The 26729-nt window shown below is 38.2% G+C and overlaps 1 protein-coding gene across 1 annotated transcript in view; it reads right to left on the minus strand.

Annotated features, from left to right (window-relative positions):
• The window catches only part of LOC131060513 (E3 ubiquitin-protein ligase IPI1), a 137386-nt gene that overhangs the window by 48078 nt on the left and 62579 nt on the right, over nucleotides 1-26729 (minus strand). Inside the window, exon 3 of the mRNA XM_057993755.2 lies at nucleotides 17379-17440. Coding sequence (XP_057849738.1) covers nucleotides 17379-17440 — 62 coding nt within the window. The remainder of the gene's footprint in view (nucleotides 1-17378; nucleotides 17441-26729) is intronic.

Raw genomic sequence — 26729 nt, forward strand, 5'->3', positions numbered from 1 at the left:
ACAGACTCCCATTTTGACTTGATCTCTTATTCTATATGTTGCAGGTCTGCTATGTGTTTCTATAGGGGAGATTGCTCCTTTTGATAACTGAATTCACTGTCTGGAAGGTAAACTTAATGTCCTAGGGCAAATCTGGGTTGTCTAATGATGAAGTCTACTAGTTGATATGTCTCTGTTGTGATCATTTCACACATCGCCCCATCGCAAATGGGGACCCCCTCTTTTTGCTCGTTTTTCCCTCGTTTTTCGCCTTCGTTTTTAGGATTTTGTTAGTTGGTTAGTCGTTTGGATTTAGGGTCAAGCCTTAGGGTTTTAAATTTTGTCTTTTCAGGCCAAAATCCAGTCGTTTTTGAGAGCCTTTTGAGCTTCCTTTCTAGGATGCAAATTTTGAATGCAATGAATTCGCCAAAATGGTCTAATTTTCAATTGGAATGTTGATGCAGAGCTTAAATTTGTCGAAGTGTTGAAAGTGAAATATGAATTTTTGTCCGATTGAATATTTTGACCAAATTTTGACCTTTTTTTATTTTGATCCTGGGCATTGGAATTGATTTGTTTTCGCCTCGTGAAGTGTTAAAATGTGAAAAATCATGTTATTTTGGCCTGTAGGAGCAAAATCGCTCCTGTCCCTCAGTGAAGGACGGAAGCTCATTTTCAAATATCTCATCATCCCTGCAGAGTCCAGACAAATTTCAAGTTGGAAGTGATGGAGAACGACGGTATCTTTCCATTGAATATAAATTGAAGATTTTCATGAGCACAGAAATGCCTCCAGGAGGAAAATCGCTCCTGTCCCTCAGTGAAGGACCGGAGCTACAATTCAATTTTGCCTTGTCCTTGCGAGATTTCGATGACTTGATAATTTGAAAGGGTTCAAAGGAAGATGCTTTGCCAAATGAATATAATTTGAGATGCAAAAATGAAGGAGAATGACCCAGAATGCCTAAATCGCTCCTGTCCCTCTCCAAGGGACCAGGGCGAGGTACCTTGTAGCTCTCGTCCCTCTCCCAGGGACCAGAGCGATTTCCTTCATTAGGCAAGATCCAAGCTAAAATCAAGACAAGTGTACGTTCAAAAGCAAGGAAAAACATGAGAAGAACTCATTGAATACAAATTGAAGATTTTTTAGACATCCACAAGGTCCCAAATGGCCTAGTTCGCTCTTGTCCCTCAGGAAGGGACCAGAGCGATTTTTGATATAAATGATTTTCTGGCCAAGTTACAAGCAATGTCAAAGCATGGACGAATGGAGTAAGGCATGACGAGTCCGTTGAATATAAATTTGGAACCTGACAAAGTAAAATAAAGGCCATAAAGGGAGGATCGCTCCTGTCCCTCTCCAAGGGACCAGGGCGATACAGTGGTGATGTTGCTTCTTATGCAAGTTCAAGGTCGTTCCTCCAAGGTTCAAGACCGATCCAAGTCAAGACAAGGTGGCGAAGGACATTTCAAGGCGTCTTCATCAAGCACAAGCGCTTAAAGGTTATCATAATGAAGAAATTCGCACCCTAAGACCTAGATCGCTCCTGTCCCTCAGGAAGGGACCAGGGCGATGTTAGATGCATTGGTCATTTTGTGCACGATTTACGTAAGGTCAAGACTTCATAAGGTCATACAAGGTTCGAGACATCGTTTGAAGATAACATGCAAGAGTTTTGAACGTCCAAACATTGCTAATCAAGGTAAAAAGCTCACATCGCTCCTGTCCTTTGGACAAGGACCAGGGCAATCCTATCAAAAGCATGTATATTCCTTCAAGATCAAAGCTAGGCGAGGATGAATAAGGTGAAGGATGGTGTTCGAAAGATATCACAATGAAAGATCGAAGATAAAAGATGCAAATTGAACGTGAAAAAATGAAGATCTCTCCTGTCCTTTGGACAAGGACCAGGGCGATGAACATCCAAAAGGGACCCATGAACGCACACAAGGCAATCAAATTCGAAGGACCATCAAAATGATCAATGTTGAACGTGGAGATGAAGGAGTTAAACATAAAAAATGCAAAAATCAAGACAAAATCATGGATCGCTCCTGTCCCTCTCCAAGGGACCAAAGCGATGAGGTACGTCCCCTTTGTTTTCATAGTTTTGGCGCCCAAATAAACAATTCAAATTTTCCTTAAATGCTAAATTCGATAAAAAATTGAAAATCCTATTTATGTTGGCATTTAATATGGCGTTGATCTTTTATTAATTATTTTTGCCTTTATAAAAATCGAAATTTGCAAAAATAAAAATGCAAGGCATTAATAATTAATTAATTAATTAATATAAAATCGATTTCAAGCGCTCATTTAAGGAGGTCGGCCTTCTTATTTTATTGCAAATCATTTAAAATCATTTTTAAAAAGTGTTTTTTATCTCCAAGTCGGCCTAAGGGATAAATCGATTGCAAGCGCTATATAAGGGGAGTGGAATTATCATTTTCACATCATCATTTTATCCTTTCACATGCGATCTTGAGGAGAAGGAAAGAAGTGCGATTTCAAACCAAAGGTGGCGCTAATATCATCTTGTGTGGAGTGCGAATTACGTTGAAGACCAAAGGTGGCGCTTAATTATCTAGGGTGGTGCGAACTTGAAGACCCATTTGAGCGAGTTTGAAGATCACATCAAGGGCGAATTTGCTAAAGACTTGAAGATCACGTTCAATCCAAGGGTGGCGAAGTTGATTTTTTGAGGAGACCACATTGAAGATCTATTTTTTACCATCAATTTTGCCTAGGCGATCTTTTCCTTTTTGCATTCTAGAGTTAGCTCTCTTTTGAGGTATGGCGATTTGATTTTTATTGCTTTATTTATTCATCGTCATATTTTAAATTTTGAAGTTTTGAATTTTGATTTTCTAAGCTCAATCATTGTTTTTTAGGAAATGGTAACTCTAAAGACTTATCATGAGGTTTCCTAAAGACTTTATCTCTCTAATCTATGTTATTTATTGCGAAATCGAATTCTTATAATGAAATGTTGTGTAGGTATGGCAACCCCGAAGACGGGAGCATCCACCAGTCGCTCAGCTCTCATGAAAGAGGATCAGAAGACCGAAGAGGTGGAGACTAAGATCGTGTCTAAGTGGAGCAACATTGGAGATACAAATTTAGGGAACTTTAGCACAAAGAAGTTTCGGGAGGTCCCTTACATTGGCAAGCCATCACCTGTCGCCCGGAGAATAATAGAGAGTGGCATCATTAAGGCGGCCAGTTTTCCTCCAGCTATTCAATGCCACGAGTTGATAATCGAGTGTGCCCGTCACTACAATCCACAGTCCAGGACAATTGTGTCCAATGAGGGAAACACTTTGGCATACCTTTCAGAGGAAGCTATAAGTGAAGCTTTCCATCTTCCAGAGCACAGGGACATGATATATAAGAGCATTGAAGGAGCCAGATCAGTGTACGATGATGATCCAGATGCTTGCCTAAGCATAATCAATAAGAACTGGCTACTCAAGAGTCGTCCCCGTCTAAGCAAGGTACCGAACACACCACACCGGATTGATTTCCAGGAGGAGTACAGAGATTTGATTACCATGCTCAACAGAGTTACAGGAGCACCTCATGCCTTCTATTTTGAGAAGTGGATGTTTTACTTCATCCAGGTGATTGTTCAAGGAAAGGGTACAATACATTGGGCTAGGATAATTAGCCATTGCTTAGACGTACAGTTGAGGAGACTCAGGGCTACTAAGTCCTTCCACATGAGTTCGTACGTTATCTATGCTTTAATCAGGAGTGTTGAGTACGCAGGACTACCTCACAGAGGAGTGATTGGAAGAGGACTCGGCGAGGTCAGAGCTTGTGAATCCTATACCTACTTGCATCATCCGCCAGGGAAAAACTACAAGTTAGTTAATGATACTTTCACGATGAACATCACAAGGACGTTGCAAGGAGGGATTCACAACAGATTATCTCAGGATGCCCAGGAATTCATCAAGAGGTACGGTGCTTGGTTCATTCAGTTTCCCAAATTCACTTACATTAGAGTGCATGGATGTCCTTTACCTCCATACATGTTGCCAAGGTATCCGACAGACAGAATTGTGTTACTTGAGGTAACAAGGCAGTTGGCAACGTATGTGAAGGCATTCAGACACAGACATCAGAATGGAGTTCAGGTACCTATTATTTTGGGTAATTCGGTTGAGGTATGTCCTAAAGTCTTAGCCATGGATGACGCAGAGAAGGAGTTAGCCTTGTATTCTTTTTCATCTTTTGCTTGGAGAAATAGTTTTGATCCACATGGACATTTAGAGGAGACGGTCGGTAGAAGATTTAAACATGAGCACCAAATTGAAGATTTTATGATGAACCTCCTAGATGATCTTGAAGTGAAGCGAAAGATACATTCTAGATTGCCTTTGGATTTCATCAGGAAATGCAGGATTTACAGAGTGGCCGACCAAGCTCAGGACAATGGCAGGCACATTCAGTCTTCCTATGATAGAGAAAGCAAAACAATAAGGTTGGATTGGAATGAGCCCGAGGCCGTGGATTTAGATGATTTGATGGCACCAGTTTTGTCTTGTACTCGCAGATGGGTAGACGTTCAGCATCAAAAGTTGAGAGAACAAGGCATAGCTATGTCTTTTACTTTGGAAGAGAAACCAGCCGAAGGTGGAGCCAGTGTGAGTGAAGGCAATCCTAATCCTAGGAATTCAGGTGAAGGTAACCTTCGATGTGCCAGTGAGGGCAATCTCCATCCAAGAGGTTCGAAGAGAAAGGAAAGATCAGAAAAGAAAGAGCCTTCCAAGAAAAAGCAAGGTGCCAACAAAGATCAAGCACCAGGTACTTCTTCTAGACCAGAGAATAGAACAATTCGAGTGGAAGAGTCCATGGAGTCTATGGTACAGAATGACAAGCAGGAGGAAGGACAGGCACAGCATGTTTCATCCGATGGATCTCTCCAAGACTATGCTTTAGATGAAGATAATGAAATGACCTCTCCTCCCAGAGAAGAAGAAATAGTACATAAAGAGATTCAAGTTCAAGAAACAAGATCGAATATTCCAGATTGGTTGAAGGAAAGATTGACTAAGGTGATCGTCGTAGAGGACGAAGACAGTGCAATTGATTTAGAGAGCCTTGTTGGACGTTCACATGTGATAACAGAGAAGAAGAAGGCTACAAGGATGTCCAAGATGATTCGAGATGAGACTGGATCTAGGAAACTGCAGATAGCTACACCGGCAGCAGATAAATATGAGGGTGAGATCCTAGCAGAGGATTATGATATACAGACTATTGAGTTAGGACCATCCACAGCAGAGCAGACTTTAGATGATGCTACCGACACATTTGAAGCATTAAAGGACAAGCTTAGAGAAGAAGTGGAAAAGAATAGAAAGCTTGAGAGAGAGAGAGGTGCATGGAGGTCATATTTCAGTCACATCAATGAACCTTTGGGACATCAGGATCCAGTTAGATCACCAGTGCAAGCATTGCCCCTTCAATCAATCAATGAAGCAGAAAGATTCAGGAACCTGGTCTAGCGTACATGTAATTGGATGGATAGATCTCATACAGTGGCCATAGAGTTTGTTACAAGGATGACGAAGATCATTCATCAGGCTATCCAAGTTCTTGAGATTATCCACAGATTGATGGCAACAGTAGCTGCATTTGCCCATACCAAGGACGTTGTCATCCCTGTCTTGAAGGTAATAAGACACACATCCAGAAGAATTTTAGCGCAGGAGAGGATCTTGGAAGGTGATTCTCACAGTTTGTTTCAGTGGTCAACCTTACTCCATATAAAGAAGTGTTCTCTTCGAGGACATCAGTGTTAGATGTGGTCAAGTTGAGGAGGTGATCAATCCGATCCAGGACAGAGTATTTGAGGTACTTCGTACCATTCTTGGCAGAAGGATCGAGGTCGAGACAGATGTGGATATGCAGGAATTTGAGGATAGAATCAAGATCATCTTTCGCAAGGACGCAGATGTTACAGATGAGCAGTATGATCAGATGTTTGCCACCATGCTCCTGATTGATAGAACGAAGGAACTTGAACCTACTTGGGACGCAGCTCTTCTAGATGCATTCGATCAGGTCATCCACTTCGAAGAGAGTATCAAGAATCTTCCCGAGATTCCAATCACAGAAATCGAAGGAATTGTGACAAAATTCATTGCATATGCTAAGAAAGAGAATTGGAAAGGGAATAAGATTCTAGATGAAAGGTTGTTACAGATGACATGACATCTTATTTCTCATTGGTTGATACCTCCTAGGTTTTTGTGCCGAATTTAATATTTGGCTATGTATTTAATATTGTTCAGTAAAAAGGAGGTCATTTGTAACAAACCCTAATTAGGGTTTAGGTGTCATGATCTTGTCCATTGATTTGTTTTCAATCTGGACCTTTCATTGTAACTGGGGATGCTATTTATACCCCCATTTTTCATTTCATTTAATAATAGTCGAATAGTCAAGAGAGTAATAGTGAAATAGTTGATGTAATAGAGAAGAGATTTTAGAGTTAGAAGCAATTTTATCTTGTAGCAAGATTGAGTCTTGAAGAGAGAAATTCAAGCAATTGTTGTACATGATGACTTGGAAATCAATAAAATATTGAAGTTATGGTGTTTTGTTGCAAATTTCTTGAGTTATCTTCATGGTTGTTTGGCATACTTGAATCATGCTCAATCGAAGTAGATTATTAATTTGAAAGACGAAGTGTGAGATTTGATATTTGGTAGGATTCGCAATCCAAACCACTAGCTTCTTGCTGATTGTAGGAACGCCTTGCGTGGTCAACTGGAGAACACTTTGAGTCCTTAACCTTCAATTATCATTGTGTCTTGGATATGTACCTTCGTAGTAGTGTCCTTGGTCTTTGATGCATTGAACATCATTATATTACCTTAGAAGATCGCACTAATTTCAATTGAGTTGTTATCTTATGGCAAAATTGAAGTTGGTTGAGTCTTGCCAAATCTCGTCCATGCTAAGTCATTCATAGGGTTAGGCTAGATTAGACCTCTTTAAACCCTATCTTTTGCTTTTTTTTTTGAAAGTTCCTTTAGTTTAGTAAAATCTTCGAGCTTCGAAAGCGTAAGACCCCTTGGAGGAAACAGCAAATCACATCATACCACTAAAAAAGCTTGTCCACACGTGGAGACCCCACTAAAAGAACCTTGGAGTCCACCTAACTGATCCTTTTGCAGATCTTCGGCAGTTAGAGACTATTTTCTCAAGAGAGGATAAGATGCCTATTGGTATTTTATTTTGTGCATGATTGTGTATAAAATACACGTCAACAGTCTCCCAGCTGGGTACATGAATTTGCCTTCCTAAAACATCAGATCTGTATCTTTAATGCTTGAATTTATCTTCCTTGATCATCAGGTCTGCACCTTCAATGTCCAATTTCGCCTTTGTGACGGAGCAGTTCACTAATGTTTTAATGAAACTCAGTCATGTATGGATAAAATTCGCTGCCTTGCTGAAGAAATTCGCCAAGTCTGCTCTCAAATTCACACTTGGAGAGAAGAATATGACTGAATTGGTGGCTAAAATGAATGTTTTGACCCTTCCCTTTATAGGCGCTTTAGGGTAAAAGAAGTCTCTTCCCATAAGGCCGACTTGATTAAAAATAACAAATCACCTTTCTCATGCTAGTCGGCTTCACCTCTTGCCACAATGCTTGAATTTGAGGAATTCGCTCAAAACAGGGGGCAAGGTACATGATTTCAAAAATTCACTCCATGTCCTTAGCAAGGTACATGGTCAAGATGAGAAATTCGCTCCATGTCCTTGGCAAGGTACAGGGTCCAAGTAAGAAATTCGCTCCATGTCCTTGGCAAGGTACAGGGTCCAAGTAAGAAATTCGCTCCATGTCCTTGGCAAGGACATAATTCAAAGTTCTCTCTAGGACCTCAACAAGGACGGGACTTGAAATGCAATTCGCTCTAGGACCTTTGGAAGGACAAAACTCAAAATTCGCTCTAAGACCTTTGGAAGGAAATGTCTTGAAATTCGCTCTAAGACCTTGACAAGGTACATGACCTTGTGAAGATTTTCACTCTAGGACCTCTGGAAGGTACATGAAAAAATTCGCTCTATGTCCTTTGAAAGGACAAGGTCAAGATGAAAAAGTTCACTCTATGTCCTTTGGAAGGACAAGGTCAAGGTGAAAACGTTCGCTCTATGTCCTTTGGAAGGACAATGCTTGGAGGTAAAAAATCGCTCTTGTACCTTAGCAAGGACAAGACTTGGAGGTAAAAATCGCTCTTGGACCACCTTAGGACCTTTCCAAAAAAGTTCGCTCTATGTCCTTTGGAAGGACATGCAAAGGACATGGTCAAAGTGAAAAAGCTCGCTCTATGTCCTTTGGAAGGACAAGGTCTAAGAAATTCGCTCCATGTCCTTTCCAAGGACAGGGTAAGAAGAAATTTGCTCCAAGACCTTCAGAAGGTACATCAATTGGATACAAAAATTCACTCTAGGACCTTGGTAGGGTACACATGTTGAGATGCACTCTTTGTCCTTCGGAGGGTACAAGACTTTTATCAAAATTTCGCTCCATGACCCTTGGAAGGACATGACCTTGGTAAAGATTTTCGCTCTATGTCCTCTGGAAGGACATGATCTTGAAGATAGAATTTCACTCTTGGACCTTGGCAAGGACAAGACTTGGAGGTGAAATTCGCTCTTGATCTTCACTTGGACAAATTCGCTCTGGACCCTTAGCAAGGACATGACTTTGAGTTCGCTCTAGGACCTCTCCAAAGATAGGGTCTAAGGCATTTAGGCAAATTTAGCTCCAACTTTGGTGTAAGGGACGGGCTTTAAGAAAGACTCTTGACTTAGTCCTTTCACCTGACTTTGCTCAGTTTTTTCAATCAAGTCTTTCACCCATAAATCATTCTTGAAAAATGCTTGATGACTTACTTCACTCCACTCAAGAGACCAACCTAACATGACGACCCTCTAGATACTTGAGAAAATTTATCCCTTCAATGCAAAGGTTAATAGCAAAGACTCTAAGACAACCTAGAAAGCAACAAGTGGGGGTCCCCATTTGCAATGGGGCGATGTGTGAATACCTCACAACATGACTCTTGGTCTTCCACAGGTTGATTCTAGTGTGGTTGCTCGAAATGAGCTAATATTAGTGGCATGGTTGTAGTTACTCGATATGAGCAAATATTAGTGTCATGTAATGGTCTCAAGTTGATGCTCATATGAGCAAAATATTTGGAAACGATCTGGAATATAAAAAATTTTGACCAAATTGTCAAAAATTATATAAGATCATAGTAAAATATAGATTTGATCTATAATATATTCTTTTAAATAAATTACATTTTAACTATTGAAATACAACTCTAAATAAAAAACTACAATGAAACATAAATCTTAATGGGGAAGGTCGACCATCAAATGTAGGCTTTGAAGATGCATATTGTAGTTAATTCTTTAATATGTCTTATGTATAGGAGCTTTTATATTTGTTGAAATTGATTAACAATTAAACATTTTCACTACTGTGGGGAGTTGATTGTAGTATTGAAAATAATATCAAGACATATAATTAATAAAACACTAATTTGTTTTGATATTCGAAACTCAAAATATCAAAGATTCAAAAATACATGTAAAATAATGTAAGCCACAAAAAACCTATCAAAGATTCAAAAGAAAGTATCTATAGATTTGGGGACCCTACATCTGCAATAGTGTCGAATTTTATGTAAAATTGAAATCCTTGTGATACATCTTAAAAACATGTTTCAAAAATCTAAGTGTTATCAATTTTAGTCAATCAAGTCAAACCCTACGTTGCATGTTGGGCAAACGTTTACGAGTTTTTGCATATTTTTTCATTGGAACCACATCAAGTTTTGGTAGATAATCACAACCAAGCATTAATGCCAATTACTTGCCAGGTTTAGCATGCGATTACTCGTGGGTCTTGCGAGTAATCACAGATTTTTGCATATATGTTCATTATGGTATTGTTTATTTCTGGTTAGCTTTCCAATTAGGTTGCATATTCTAATCTTTAAATTTGTGAAGAGTTCCACTATAATTTTAACAAAAATTCAAGTAGAATAGCATGGATTGAAAATTGTTTCATTACTAATTTACACAAGCATCGTTTTGTAGTCAATCATAGATTAGTAGACCATCAAAGATGTGCACTTGGTAGCCTTAGGTCATTCAAATGATCCATATTCATCACCCAATTTATTTGGCAGTTTTAAGGTATGCACAAAAAACACTTGTTCTAATACTAATTATAATGGACTACAACAACCAAGGTTTGGAAAAATTTGACCAAAAAATCATAAACTACCTAAGGCAAAGATGAGATCATAAAACAATGGTGTGAGATAAATCATCTCCAACATGGTACAAAAGAATTTGCATATTTATTCAATGGTAAAAAGCCCTAACTTCTTGATCAATCCCTAGAAAAGTGGTCCCATTCACTACACTATTGACATAGTCTGATAGGGCAACCTTTAGATAGACACTTGTAATGGAACTTCCAACCTAACTTGATCAAAACGAACACCATCTCCAACATGGTACAAAAGAATTTGCACATTTATTCAATGGTAAAAAGCCCTAACTTCTTGGGCAATCCCTAGAAAAGTGGTCCCATTCACTACACTATTGACATAGTTTGATAGGGCAACCTTTAGATAGACACTTGTAATGGAACTTCCAACCTAACTTGATCAAAAAGAACACCATCTACAAAGTAATCTTCTAATTGTCTAACATCTTGGGCAATTCCTTGCAAAGTGGCTACATTCACTAAACTATTGACATTGTATGATAGGGCAACCTTCATATCCAGATGACTCTTTAACTAGAAATTCCAACCTAACTTGACCAAAAAGATAAGCAATTCCTTCTTCAATAAGGGTAAGTTGCCTAGCAACCTCTACCCACTCTTCTTTGATTAAATGTAGCCTAATCTTTGAATCAGCTAAGTATTTGAAGTTCTTCATTCACAACTATGACTACAACTTTCACTTCAGATCTAAAAATGCATTGATGGATTTTTCTTAGGTACCTCTCATAGTCTCCTTTATTCTTTGTGTGCCACCTTTGTTTGGGCTAAATGGCATTAATTTCATGTAGCCCGACACTAGTCTTCACTTCATCTCTCTTCCTCCTAATAACACCTTTCCTTTTACCATTGTTCTATTTATTTTTTGATTACTCTGAGTCTCATATAGCACGGAAGTCTTCTACAATCATGTAGTGTCTTGCTAGGGGCCTAGGAGTTATCCAACAACCTATCTATTTATTTGGTTACTGCCAAGTTACCCCAGATGTAGTATGTGAATACTTGATTACTATTGGATTCTTTTCTAACATGCACTTGAACCAAAAGCTCCTAAATAAGTATGTGTGCTCTTGGGCAGGTTGATCTTCTCTTCCTTTATCTATGTCCAATTATTATTGTATTGGCTGGCCTATTTAATCTTATTCCATTTTATTGTGTCATCATCAATAGTTATGCCTAACTTAGGTCATTATTAATGCTGATCTGACTTCACAAAGGCAATGACACCAAATGTTGACTGCTTACTAACTAGACTATAAAGCAATAATATACAAATAAAGAACAATATATACTAGATTAATTGTTTGTGAGTAACACAATAAATTGTTTTTTGAGGCAGCGCTTGATTATGAATAATGTAGATCAGGCAGGACCATCCATAGATAAGAGCCTTTCTTTGACTACAAAAATTCCATTTAGAGTGTCCAATGATAGTCAATTAGACCACAACCGTTGGCAATTGCATACAACTATTTATTATCAAATTGTCAAAAACCCAAACCAGACATGGAATTAACAACATAAATCTGCTTTACAAGTACCAACAAATTATAACAAGTACTTGTTATGCTAACTACACCTTTTGTATATAAGAAATTAAGTTTTGATAACAAAATCAATTCCAAAGACAATTGTTGAGGTGTCATTGCAAGTAATGGATGTGATATTTAATAAATCTGATGTTGGACCATAGTGATTAAATATTGGCATTCCCTCATACGCATTTTATCATCATGGCAAAGCTGAGTTACAACTACCTTGGTGACTAGGCATAGTTTTTGGCTTATTTGCCATAATTTGATGGTTTGTGAAAAGATGGTTCTAGGTTTCAAACACAGGTGTGTTGCAGCTTGATCAGATCCTTGATGTGGCTGGTCACTGTTGTGTCCAAACTGCTTAAGCATTTAAATGATTATCCTGCTTGGTATTATTGCTAAATAAGTTGTTAAAACACATTTCTTTTATGCTGGTGGTATTTGGATTCATTGCTCTCAAGACTTTCATGGGTTAGATGAATTAAGTGGCATGTCGGAGTCAACACCTCTCTCTCGACAAAAATATTATATAGATGTGTGTGAATTTTATAGTTTCCTTTCACAGTTCCAAAACTTTAGTCATACTTCGTTGTTTTCGATACATGTAAAGTCTACAAAATTTTGTAAAAACTACTCTCAAGTTTTAAGAGTACATGATGATATTTCTCATGCTTCCAACACAGGTCAAAATGAATGCCAGATGAAATACTTAATGCCCTCAAAAGTTTGTCACTATTGCCCTTTACATTACACAATAGCAAGCTAATTAAAAAAGGAAAGATAAATTCTCTTTCCTTATCATTAATCAGGAACAACTTGTCATGCTTCACCATCCTTTCACAATTGATAGGACAAAAGATTGTCAGGTATCCCCAATAAAAATGGCATGAAAAATTAATATAGAAATAAAGATTCTGAGTTTGAACATGGGACCTTGAAGCCCAAAAACATAATAAAAAGAGGTCTGAAATGTTAATCCAATCTCGTGTCACCAACAGCAGTAGAGTGGATTAAAATACCAATCCAATCTTGTCTCTAAAAATTTTTATTCCTAAAAAATTTTTGGAACATCCATATATACTCTCAATTTTCTATTTTTCAAGGATTTGCCAAGCATGGGTTGTACTCTTACCTTGTGACTTTAACAAAATGTTTACAACTCCAAGTCAAATGGCTTTTAAACTATTACAATCTGAAGCTTCATTTTAGAAAATAATGGTCCTAAATGTGTTTAACTAGCAGCTAAAACACCAAAAGAAATTTGCATATCACTATTCATGTAAACATTTAATATCGCCTAACTAGTTTCGACTAATAAAGTCTTCTTGGGGAGTTTCGGCCAAGAAATTTTCAAATAATGTATTGTGGTGCCAAATGGACTTGACTGTTGTTTGACATATCTTTGGAGACTTACATCACTCTCCATTCCGATGTGATCCCAATATGGACAGTCTTGTGCCCCTTTATAATTGTGATAACCCACCATCTCTCTCTCTCTCTCTAGATAACTATGATGAGGAAAGTCAACAACGACTTGAATATGATCTACTACTTATAAAGAATCGTATTCCACGACCTTCAAAGACCTTATAGCCATATCTCTAAAGGACTGCCAAAATAGGTAGAAGTCAATATAGTTATTCGATTAATCAAGAGTATATGCGGCAGCAACACAATCTGCCAAGGATGACAGCAACCACCTTGTGAAGAGATAGAATAGTATTGACAGCGATGTATTTAAAGAAATAGCCGATTTCATCAAGTATCACCACCTAATGATATAAATTAATTAAGTTACGAGCACCGATTATAATTATAGGTGTCAGGGTTGCGGTCTAGTAAGGAAGACGTCGAATTACTTGGCGAAAGGTGGAATATGAATATGGACGATTTAATATATTTGCTATAAATCTCTGTTTACAAGCACCGTGGTATTAGGGGTCAAAGTATTAGACTTTGTAGTAGCTCGATCTTCCATTATTGGATGGACACAGAAACATTTCCGTAGCGATGACAAGCTATTACTAATGGTGCAGAAGTAACATCATGTCTATAGCGATGATTTCACCACAAGAGTTCGGATAGAAGGAGCGGACTGTCATGGTCCTGATCTAATATCCATTTTACAAACAGCGAATTTGAATATGAAATCGTCTTACGAAGTAAGACTTCACGATTTCATAAACCCACCAGAATACTCTAATATAATCTAAACAGCTATTGGTTAAGAATGTTAAATAAAGTGTCGCCACTCTTACTAGGAAGATATTGGTGGAAGAGACACAGCCTTCCATTCGATGAGTGGGATATATAAGCATCAAGCTGACCGTCAAGTGAGGGGAAAAAAGGAGGAGAACGAACAGCCTATCAGCTTGGCAGATGCAAATACGAATAGCATTTTAACATCGTTTTTCTGGAACAGCTTAAGCAGTATAAAGGATAGAAATAGCTATAAGCATTTAAGGAATTCCTTGAAGGTAATCGACATTGGCCAATCAGGAATACTAGATCATCATTGTATTAGAGAAAACAAAGATCGATCTCTCTCTCTCTCTCTCTCTCTCTCTCTCTCTCTCTCTCTCTCTCTCTCTCTGCATGGGATGGCTATAGTTGGATAACATAAATGAGATCACGTTCCATCTCTTTGCCTCCAGTCATTCTTTGCAGTATGTACATCATAGTCTTCCTGATTTGGTACATTGAGATGAGTATTTGACAAATATTACAAGTTTGTTTTGCTCTCTCTCTCTCTCTCAATAAATTATCATAAAAAGATCACAAATTAGTCACAAAAAGATAACAAACTTCACTTACAATCTGCTACAGTCTTCTTATAAAATCTGCAGACGTTTAGTCTTCGTTGTTTGTTGCATTCTTACATACATTCTCTTAAAGCTGCAATATCTATTGGCATATTTCTCACATGTATTTTTGCAATATCTACTTGTATCACACACCTCTACCACAACTTCACCACATTAAAAACCTCTTCTTATATCTTCACGTTTCTATGAAAGGATATCTCTTTGAATAGATATAGCTTTTACCTTTTCATTAAACATACCCTTTGCATTTAGTCTAGACTTTTACTTATTACTAAATGTGTCTTTAACCAAAAGAAAGATACACTTAATCGCACCTCTCCAAAAATGCAATCACTACTTGTATTATGTTATTATTAAGTGAATGCACCATATAATTGCATCGCACCATTTTAACAATAATTCCTTTTAGCAAGTATTAATTGCTGACTTTTCATTGTGTAATCATTGCCATTTAAGTACTGTTTTTGTCATTTACTGACTGCTCACTTCATGCCACATCTATTTTTGTTTTATATGGCTTTTCAAAAACATTCGCTGTCCTTCAATTTATCTTAGTCATTGCTTCTTATTCAAATGCAATTGGTGCACTTTTTTGTCTAGTCTTTTTTCTGTTTTTCCTATTATTTGCTTATGTCTTTTTCTGGTTTGCTGTAGGATATTTGTCTTTAGTGATCTGTACCTTTGCCTTCATTTATTTCTTTTACTATTCCGATCGCTTAGTAATTCTCTTTGGTGCTTCATCATGTTGGTCACTCTTTAATCTGAATCATATTTCATTATACTAAGACATGTTAATAATTGCATCTCCTTATAATCATTGCTGTCCTTCTAATTTACCAGTATTGACTATTATTTCCATAGTAATTGCTGATAATAATTGACATTCTTCTTCTTCTCATAGATCGCTATATTGTGTGTGTTTTGCAAACATAGTTTGAATATTTTATGTTGATCATGCTTTCATCGATATATGAGCATCGACTTCAACCTGTAGCTTGCTCATCTCTCAAAAATTCATCATTAATTGACTTGGTAAGAAACCACTCTCTATTGATTAATCATTAAGCTCTGTTTTCATCTTGTTAATGTTGGATCTCAATGGGGCAATTCTTTCTTTAAGTTATTCCAATCAGACCTGGCTCCAAGACAATGCTATTGATCCAAAAGTGTTCCTCCATATTCCTTCATCGGCCATTAATTTATTACATCGAAGATCATGCCTTGTTAATCCTCTTTTACACAGTATCTTATTTTTAATTTTGATATATCCAGCTTCGCAAGAACTGACTTGAGAGAATTAAGAACAACCATAGTTTGTGGAGCTATGAAGTACAAGGAATGATCTAACCTTATCATGCTATAAGAATTTCTCTTCAGGTGTCTTGTTTGATCATATGAGTATTGAAAGTTGTTAGAATTGTAGGTTATCTTGAAAGGCCTTAATCCCATTCAATGTACAATATCTTGAATATGATCAATGTATTTCTGTTTCTTAACTTCAGGATTTGTATCATCATATATTGAACAACTACACCTAGTTCTTATAGTCATCTCATGCCCTTTGACATCAACGACAATATTCTAACACGGTACCTATCATGGCCTTGTAGCCAAAAGCCATCCTTGCATTTTTAATGTTATATCATGGTCTCTAAATTGCACATGAGGGGGGATGTTGGTATGAAAATGGCATATTACCTGACTAGTTTCCTATTAAATTTTATCCACACATATCATAAGATCAAGACACTTCTAACAATCGTAGTATGTCCTAGGGTTTCATCCTTGTCTTTATAACAAGGGTTTCTTCATTGTATAATAACAGTTTCATTTATGCATCTAATGAATTATTAGGCTTCATAGCATTTTTATTGCTTTTTTTTATTGTGTGGAATGTTGTTTTGGTTGCAGGTGATCCTTGGGCTACTATAGGGTTGATCAACAACTCTTAAATTCACATCTTTAAAACAAACAACCAATTCCCTTGAAACATTTTCCATATGGAATCTGGCTTAAAAAATATAGCCAATATGAGCCACTCTGAATACGCATGAAAGAAGTATTATAGACCTCTCATGTTTTTACTGAATTCTTAGAATGTATCTCATTTATTCTTTTTACATCTCAACTAAAAAAACTATATTGCTTCAATCTCATAAGATAAATCCCAATTTAACATCTCAGACCCATAAAAACAAAACCTAAAACTCATGTTTCCGTTGGATATGTAGAAGGTACCATGTTAATAATGTCTAGATCTCCACTTAGCCCAACCATATTGATCCAATCTCATTCGAAACTAAATCCAAAACAATTATTGAATGTGAAGAAAAAAGCTGCTTCAAGAATGAGGCTTCATAACAGATCATTACAAAATGCAAAATAGTTAAGACCGCAGAAAGTTTAACACTGAATGATGTGAACATTTAAATAGAATTATTTTACTCATATGTTTCAGCCTATTGCTCGACTGCAAAGAATATTCAAATGTAGATCTACCTTTCTATAATTATGACCTTGTAACAGAAAAAAATCATAATTCTCAATAAATTATCATAAAAAGATCACAAATTCTAACAGAATTATTACTTAACAAATAAGAAAATTCATCCAATAAGATTGGATAATGAGCTTTATCAAAAATAGAAAAAAGCAAACAGGATCACATAACAGTTTTCAACAATCGATGGACTACCAGAAATACTTACTCGAGAGATACTGACAATCGAGAAAATGAACCCTGGTATGGACACCATGGGAAGCCAAATGGCTGCAAAAGATAGATAAAATCAATAAATAATATAAAAATTACAGGAGGTTCCTTAATTCAAATTCAGCTGTACATTATATTGACATGATCAAATGGTCATCCAGTTATACAATTGCAAAAGGATAATATTTACCAGTACACATATATTACACATATATTTCCAATGTAAGAACTTCTCATTTCATGCTAAATAGATTGAAAAAGAAATTAGAAGGAAAAGTTTGAAATGAATGCAAGAATCAATACCACTAATTGTACAAGTCATAATACAATGCTTTTATATTACTAAAGTTTCCTAAACTTACTAATATGAATTCACATCTTGAACAAATTGAAACGATGATTAGTGTGTTAGAATAATATTTATTTACTTTGTTAATGGTCAATAATGTATTTAGTTAGGTGATATCTTAATTACCTTTTGCAGTGTGTAGGTAGTTAGCTGGGTTAGTTGGCATATTAAATATCTACAGTATTTTATATGCCTATATATTGTAATTTGTAATCAGTTAATATGAACAAGATATTTTACCAGTGAATCTGATTTTCACATCATATCAGAGCAAAGGTAAAGATATTTTTCGAAAATCCTGTCCAGTATAATATTTTCGAAATATTTCAAAAACCCGTCTAGGGTTTTTTTGTGCCTGGCTCCTATGTCTGTTTTTTGTGAGTCTGCCTTGGGAGTATTTTCTCCCACCCACGTTCGTTTTCCATCTGAAAAATTGTGTTTTTCGGCTAGGGCACGGAACCTGTTTTTCTTTTTCAGAAAATCTGCATGTTTTTTAATGACCTAGGGTTTCTGTAAATTCGCCTAGGTTTTGACCCTCTATTTCAAGGCGAGATTTTTTCGATCGCAGATTCTTGATGGGTTTTTCGAAACCTCAACTGGGTCACCATCAGATTTTGGTTTTGACCCTCTATTTCAAGGCATAAAAAAATTCTGGTTGCAAAATTGTTGTGGGTTTTTCAAGAGATCAACTGGGTTGTCATTGGATTTTCCTAGGTGCATCGTTTTCCGTGCCTCGTTTTTTGAGCCCACGGATTTGACCCTTCATTTTTAGAAAAATTATTCTCATTGCAGATTCTTTCTAAGTTTCTTGCAAGGATTTCTAGGTCTTCATCAGATTTTGATTTTTTTGGGTTAGTCGAAAATTTTACCTCGAAAACTGTGCTAGGGTTTTGAGATTATCTCCTTCGTTTCAAGTCAGAAAAAAAATTATTTGCAGAATCTCTGTGGGTTTTTTGAGATCTGAACTGGGTTGTCATCAGATTTTTCTAGGTCTTCTGAAAAATTTGTGTCTCGAAAACTGTGCCAAGGTTTCACTTTTTGCCTCTAAATCCGACTTGCAGAATTTATAAAAATTCTTTGTTTTCATCCTCTGGTTTTCGTGAAATTCGTGCCTTCACCAGTTCGACCTTCGGGTACGTGATGGCATCGTTGACGAACATTATGCTCGAAAGCAGCCAGAAGTTCAATGGCCGCAACTACAACACCTAGAAGCAGCGTATGTTGACGATTTTTGAGTACCGATGTCTTGATGCAGTTGTTCTAGGCACGTCTCAACGTCCAGATAATGTCGGAAAAGATCAAGACAAATGGGATGAGCTTAACCAAGAAGCCGTCATGCTCATCAAACTCTCTGTTACCAATGAGCAGCTACCTCAGGTACCTGTTGTAACGTATTCACACATCGCCCCATTGCAAATGGGGACCCCTACCTTTTTGCTTTCTAGGGTTAGTTTAGTTTGCTTGGTTGCCTGGTCTTGGCTATTAGTCTTTGCATTAAAGGGTCGCCAAGGGGCTCATTAGAGTAGCAGGCTTTGCTTGAGTCAGGTGGATCTCCTCAAGAGGTCAAGTCAATTGAGTGACTAGGGGTTATTTAGATCATTCCTAAGGTGTTTTTTGTGTACTATCTGGTCGCACTTCAAGTTGCTAAATCAAACCTTGGTTGAATGCATAATGTCCTCTTAGGTCCCATCCCTTACATCAAGGGCAAAGCGAATTCGCCTTGAGAAGTCTAGAATGTCATCCTGATCCTCAAATGTCCTGAAATTTGGCTAAGTCTGGAATGTCATCCTGATCCTCAAATGTCCTGATATTTGGCTAAGTCTGGAATGTCATCTTGATCCTAAAATTTGACTAAGTCTAGAAAATTGAAGAATCCTCCAAAAACTAGATTTTGCATTATAACTCCTAGAGATCTGAAACCACTCTCAAACATCCTGACAGTATATATGGAATATAACTTAAAGTATAAGTGACATTTCCTTATATCTGACGGAGAGGCTAAAATGTCAAATTTCTCTCCTGACCCTACCAAAGGGTCTAGATCGAAATTTAACAAAGGACCTAAATTCTTCACCTAAATCATTGAATGGTTGAGCAAATTTGCAAGGATATGGAAGGAAATGGATCTAGGATCAAGTCTAAGACAAAGTCAAGTCAGTTTGAAGGTGAATTGAGCCTAGAATAGGAATTTCGCTACTGACCCTTCCAAAGGGTCCAGAGCGAATTCCTCTATAAGACACTCTACATTGCCAAAGCCATGAGCTAATCCATGTCCCAAGTATTATTGAAGGCAATTCACTTGTTTAAATGAAGAAATGTGGGAAATGGAGTCAGAAATCAACCCAAAATGCAAATTTCACTCCTGACCCTTCCAAAGGGTCCAGAGCGAAATTCACATAACCTTCATTTTCTTCCTTGTCATGGCCAAGTTTTGGACTTCTAAGGCATGGTTGGAGTGACCTTGAGGTGTTCTAGCCTTTGAAAGAAGGTTTGAGGTGATGAAACAGTAAAAATCAACCTAGAATGGAAATTTCGCTCCTGACCCTTCCAAAGGGTCCAGAGCGAAATTCTCCATAAACCTCATTTTCTTCCTTGTTTAGACTAAAAGCCTTGTTCGTTGGACATAGTGGGGGTAGATGGACATGTTTTTGCCTTAGGAAGTGAATGAAAGCATTGAAAAGTGAGGATTTCGTCCAAGATTGGGACTTTTGCTCCTAACCCTTCCAAAGGGTCCAAAGCGAAATTCTCCATAAACCTCATTTTCTTCCTTGTTTAGGCCAATATTTAAGTTCCTTGGGCATATTTGGAAGTGGATTGACATGTTTTTGCCTTCGGAAGTGATTAGAAGTGGAGGAGTGAAGGATTTTGTCCTAAATCATGAATTTCGCTCCTGACCCTTCCAAAGGGTCCAGAGCGAAATTCTTGAAAACACCTATTTTCTCCTTAGATGAGATCAAGACCTTGGTTCTTATGGCGTGGATGGAAGTGAAGTGATGTGTCCTTGCCTTTTGAGGTGGATTGGAGTTGAAAAAATGAAGAAATGAGCTCAAGACATGAATTTCGCTCCTGACCCTTCCAAAGGGTCCACAACGAAATTCCCAAAATCTCCTTTTTCTCTCAATTTTGTGTCAAGCCAAGTGTGGATCAGGGTGAATTAAGCTTGGAGATACCCCTAGGCATGCCTTTGAATAGCTTGTGACCACCAAATGTAAAGGAATTGAGCTAAAACTTGAATTTCGCTCCTAACCCTTCCAAAGGGTCCAGAGCGAAATTCTCTATAGGTCCTATCCTTGGCCATGGTTTTTAGCGAAATTCTCCTTTCAGGCCTTTCTGAGGTCAAACAAGTGTTGCCTTCATGAGAGAGGGATCCAAAGATGAGAGTCCAGGTAGAAGAAAGTGAGAAGGATAGAGCAAAGTGAGAAGAATGGAGCTAAGTAAGAGAAAACAAGCAAATCTTGAATTTCGCTCTTGAACCTTCCAAAGGGTCCAGAGCGAAATTCCTCAAACCACTTATTTTCTCCTTGTGTGAAGCCAAAACATTGGTTCCTATAGCATGGTTGGAGGCGGAGTGATGTATTGTTGCCTTGCAAGATGAATTGAAGTTAAGGAAATGAAGGATCAAGTCTAAAACTTGAATTTCGCTCCTGACCCTTCCAAAGGGTCCAGAGCGATATTTTCAAAATCTCCTCTTTCTCTCAATTTTATGTTAAGACATGCGTTGATGAAGGTGAATTGGACTTAAAGATGGCCATAGGCATGTATTTGAATAGGTTATGAGTCCAAAAAGTAAGGATTTTGAGCTAAAGAATGAATTTCGCTCCTAACCCTTCCAAAGGGTCCATAGCGAAATTCCCAAAATCACCTAATTTGCTCATGATGAAGGCCAAGAGATGGATTCCTAGGCCTTGGTGGAGAGAAGACTAGTGTATGCCTGTCTTGGGAGGATATTTAGAGTAAGGAAATGATGGAATTTAGACCAAATCATGAATTTCGCTCCTAACCTTTCCAAAGGTTCCAGAGCGAAATTTTTATAGGGCCTGTCCCTGGGGAGGATCCTAAAGCAAAGTCCATTTTGATCCCCTTTTGTTAATGATTTAAGGTAGAAATACTATGTTAAGATAAATATATAATGTGTGCTTAATCATCTTTTGGTTTGTTTTGTAGATGGAAGAAAATCAAGCCAGGACAAGGACGACCTATTCTAAGCCCATCATCATCAAGGACGTTCCAAAGGCATGGAGGAGGACTCGAGATGCTTCTAAAGCATTGGAAGGCTACAAGTGTTCGAGGAGTTCCAGGCTATCCTCAAAAGACTCCATTCTACCACACAAAAGACCCACATGATGACAGAGAAGAATGACCTTACCAACACTTCAAGGCGAGACATGCTACCAGAGAAACAAGAACTTAACAGTAAGGAAGGCTCATCAAGCACATAGAGAATCAAAGAGTGCATCATTCATCGCATCACGGACAGAGCAGGATCAACCAAGACACAGACGTCAGACAAGGTGGCATCCCAGTCATTTTTCCTCCAGTTGGATTGGTCCACCTCAGCATGTCCAGATTCAATGTACGTAATTTATCAAGGACGGCACAAATTTCGATGTACCTACACTTGACATCTATTGGTCCACACTCATGGAATGTAATTTTCTCATTGGCTAAAGGAAGTTTGTTATAACAAACCCTAATTAGGGTTTTTGTCTTGTAATCCTAGCCATTGATTCTAAGTCAATCAGAGTCATCAATTTGTAAAGGCTCTCTATATAAAGCCCTGGCTCTTCATTTGTAAAGGTGAATAGTCGGTGAATAGTTAGAGATAGTCAATAGTCAGTAGTGGTAGTTCAAGAGCAATTAGTTTTTAGGGTAGAGTAGAAAGAGAAGGCAACGATTGTTGTCAAGACATTGCTGCAAAAGACATGTAAACTTCATTGAAAGAATGGTGAATTCTATGTGTCGATTCTACAATTTGCATGGTCTCTATACTTCCCAAGTTTAATTTCATGTTATTAGATGAATGGAAGAAATTTGTATGATCAATGGTGAAATTTGTATATCCATACTACTAGCGGTTTGTTGATTGCAAACTTGCCTTACGTAGTCAACTGGAATCATTCAACTTAAGCTTAACTTCAATTATCGCTTCTTCATTGATATGCATCAACCTGACGGTGTCTATGCTTGTAGCGGTGATCTAAACATCATAAAGCTTTCCTTAGAAGATCGCACTAAACTTGTGGAGATGATCCTAGCATGTCAAAGCAAGACTTAGTTAAAGTTTCATCAAAGGTCATCCATTGCTCCTACATTCTTAGTATTAGAATTAGATCCTCCCCGACCCTTATCCTTTTCCCTTTTTAAAAAAATCAAGGATCATTAAAGACCCACGTTACAGTGGAATCCAAAGCAAATCAGACGTTCAGGTCATCGAATGTAAGTCCCCTTGTGATTCCAGCATAATCACATCAGACCAAATTGAGCTTATCCACAAGTAGAGAACCTACGTATAAGAACCTTGGAGTTGCCCCGATTGATCCTTAGGCAAAATCTTCAGCATTCGGGAAACTTTGTTCAAGAGAGGATAAGATACCTTGGTATTTTATTCTGTGTTCGCATGTGCATGAAAAACACATCAACAGTACCGTCCGGCAAAACTACGAAGGAAATATGGGATCATTTGAAGATTCTTCATGAAACCTCTGACAAGAGCAAAGCGTTCTTTCTTAAGAATATGCTCTTCACGATCATGATGGATGAGAAAACATCTCTTCGAGAGTATCTGACAAAGATCAAGGATATTCGCAACTAACTGGAAGCTATTGGTCAAAAAATGGAGGAAGAAGATATGGTAGTCATTACTCTGAAGAGTCTCCCACACTTGCATGATCATTTCATCGAAACACTCAATATCACTTCCACTGATGTCAATTTGAAGTTTTTCGATCTTTGTAACAAGCTTTTACAGCAAGATCGGTGGTGACAGCAGTTTGGAAGCAGTACCAATTCTCCCTCCATCGAGCAACCGTTCTCTACCAAATCTTCTGCTAAGAACAAAGGGAAGGCTCAATCTTCTCAACTAGAAGGCTCTAGTTCTTCTCAGGACAGCAAGAAGAAGAAGAACGTTCAGTGCAGTTATTGTCACAAGGTAGGTCACATGAAGGCTGAGTGTCAAATTCAATTGGCTTTTGAACAAAAGAAGCAGGGAGGGTCTCAACAGAAAGCAAATGTCGCCGAACACTCTGAGCAGAAAGAATCTGCTTTCTATGCTTTTATGGCCAAGAGAACATCAGATCCAATACACTCTTCTGCTTGGTATATTGATTCAGGAGCTTCGCGGCATTTTACTCATCTTTGAGATTGGTTCACGAAATTTGAACCATTTTCAGATTTAGTAATCTTCGGAGGACGAGAAGAGTACACAGCTGCTGGTAAGGGCACTATCCAAATTCACTCAGGAGGTAGAAATTTAATTTTTCTTGATGTCTACTATGTTCGAGGCATGGAACATAACCTCCTCTCCGTCAGTCAGATCATGAGGCATTCTCCTCAATTAGATGTTGTCTTCAATTCGTCCATCTGCAGCATCGTTGATAGGGAGACTCGTACTACAATCGCTATGGGACTTGAAGATCATGGTTTGTATAGACTTGTTGATTATGGTGATTCTCAAGAGCATGCTTTGGTTGCTAGGAGTACATCCATCAGAACACTTGGGCATCAGCGTTATGGGCACTTAAACGTGCACTATCTCTCTCAATTATATCGAGACGGTTTGGTTGCTGGTCTACCTAAGATCCAACCTCAAAATCATGGAGTTTGTGCAGCTTGTCAAGCTAGGAAGCAGCATCGGACACCATTCTCGGATGGTGATTCTTGGCAAGCCTCCAAGGTCCTTCAATTGGTTCACGCTGATATATGTGGGCCAATGAACACTCCAACTGTTACTGGTTGCAGGTACTTCTTGTTATTTGTTGACGATTTCAGTCGTAAAATGTGAGTGTATTTTCTGAAAAATAAATCATTACTGGTTGCAGGTACCACTCGATTTTCCACAGGATTCGCATCCAGATGACTTTGTTCCAAAAACTCCAGGGGATGTTGTTCCTCCAATGCCAGATGTCGTTACTTCTACCCTCAGGCCTAAGTGGTGGGCCAAGACTATCGGAGATCTTCATGATGATGAGCTTATTGAGGGCAGATCTGCTCGCAGAAAGAGAGAGCAACAAAATACAATCAACCTTGCACTTATGGCCAACATTCACAGCATCCATGAGCCCCAAACATATTCTGAGGCTAAAGGCATTCTTGAGTGGGAAAAGGCTATGGAGACAGAATACCATAGTCTCACACTTGGGTTCTTTTTGATATGCCTCCTGGGAAGGAACCTATCAGCTGTAAATGGGTTTACAAAGTCAAGTATCATGCTGATGGTACTTTCGATAAGTACAAGGCCAGATTGGTTGCTCGAGGTTTTACACAACGGGAGGGCATTGACTACGAGGGAACTTTTGCTCCTACTACCAAGATGAGTACCATTCGTCTTCTTCTCGCCATTGCAGCTCAGTTTGGATGGAAACTTCACCAAATGGATGTTAAGAGTGCATTCCCCAACGATGAGTTGCAAGAAGAAGTTTATATGACTCAACCCCCTGGCTTCAAGGTTCCTGGTAAGGAACATCAGGTTTGTAGATAGGTAAAAGCCCTCTATGGCTTGAAGCAAGCCCCTCGGGCTTGGTACTTCAAGATTGATCAATATTTGGTTGAACATGGTTTTCAATGCAAACCCTTTGACACTAATCTGTACGTCAAACTTTTCGATGATGAGATCCTTTTTCTTGTTGTCTACGTGGATGACTTGATCATTACTGGAAATTCAGCACATTTGATTGCCGCAATCAAACAGGACTTGTGCCAAGCTTTTGACATGACAGATTTGGGGCTTCTTCATTATTGCTTAGGTGTTGAAGTGTGGTAGACTGATGACAGTAGATTTATTTCACAATCCAAGTATGCTCGTGCTTTGTTGGATAAGTTTTGAATGCAAGATTGTAAACCTGCTTCCACACCTATGGAGAAAGGGCTGAAGTTATCAACCAAGTCTAATTCACTTGCAGTAGATGAAACAAAATTCAGACAGCTGGTAGGCAGCCTCATCTATCTCACTGCCACTAGACCTAACATCAATTTCGCTGTCAGCTACATCTCTCGCTTCATGACAACTCCAAAAGTTGATCATTGGATTGCAACGAAACGAGTGTTACGATATGTGAAAGGCACTTCAGACTATGGCATTTTGTATACTAGGTGCAACGATCCAAAGCTAATTGGTTATACTGACTCGAAGTGTGCAAGATCGATGGATGATAGAAAATCCACTTCTCGGTACGTATTCAATTTGGGTACTGGTGTCGCCACTTGGAGCAACAAGAAGCAACAGGCCATGGCTCTTTCCTCAACCGAAGCCGAATACTGAGGAACGGTCAAGGCCGCATGTGAGGCAGTTTGGTTCTAAAGGATGCTCTCTGACATGCAGATGCCACAGACAGGTCCTCCCTTGTATACCGATAATCAAGGGGTGCTCAAACTGGCCAAAATTCCAATCTTCCATGAACGTACCAAGCATGTCGAACTTCATTGTCACTACATCCGCAAGCTGGTAGAAGACGGATCAGTTCAGTTGCAGTATGTTCCGATAGCAGATCAAACTGCGGATATTCTCACCAAGTCTCTGAGTTTGGATAAATTTGTAAAATTCAGGGGGCAACTTGGTGTTTTTGACATATTGACCATTAAGGGAGGGTGTTAGAATAATATTTATTTACTCTATTAATGGTCAATAATGTATTTAGTTAGGTGATATCTTAATTACTTTTTGCAGTGTGTAGGTAGTTAGCTGGTTAGTTGGCATATTAAATATCTACAGTATTTTATATGCCTATATATTGTAATTTGTTCTCAGTTAATATGAACAAGATATTTTACCAGTGAATCTGA

Source organism: Cryptomeria japonica, chromosome 2, assembly GCF_030272615.1.
Source record: "Cryptomeria japonica chromosome 2, Sugi_1.0, whole genome shotgun sequence".
NCBI lineage: Eukaryota > Viridiplantae > Streptophyta > Pinopsida > Cupressales > Cupressaceae > Cryptomeria > Cryptomeria japonica.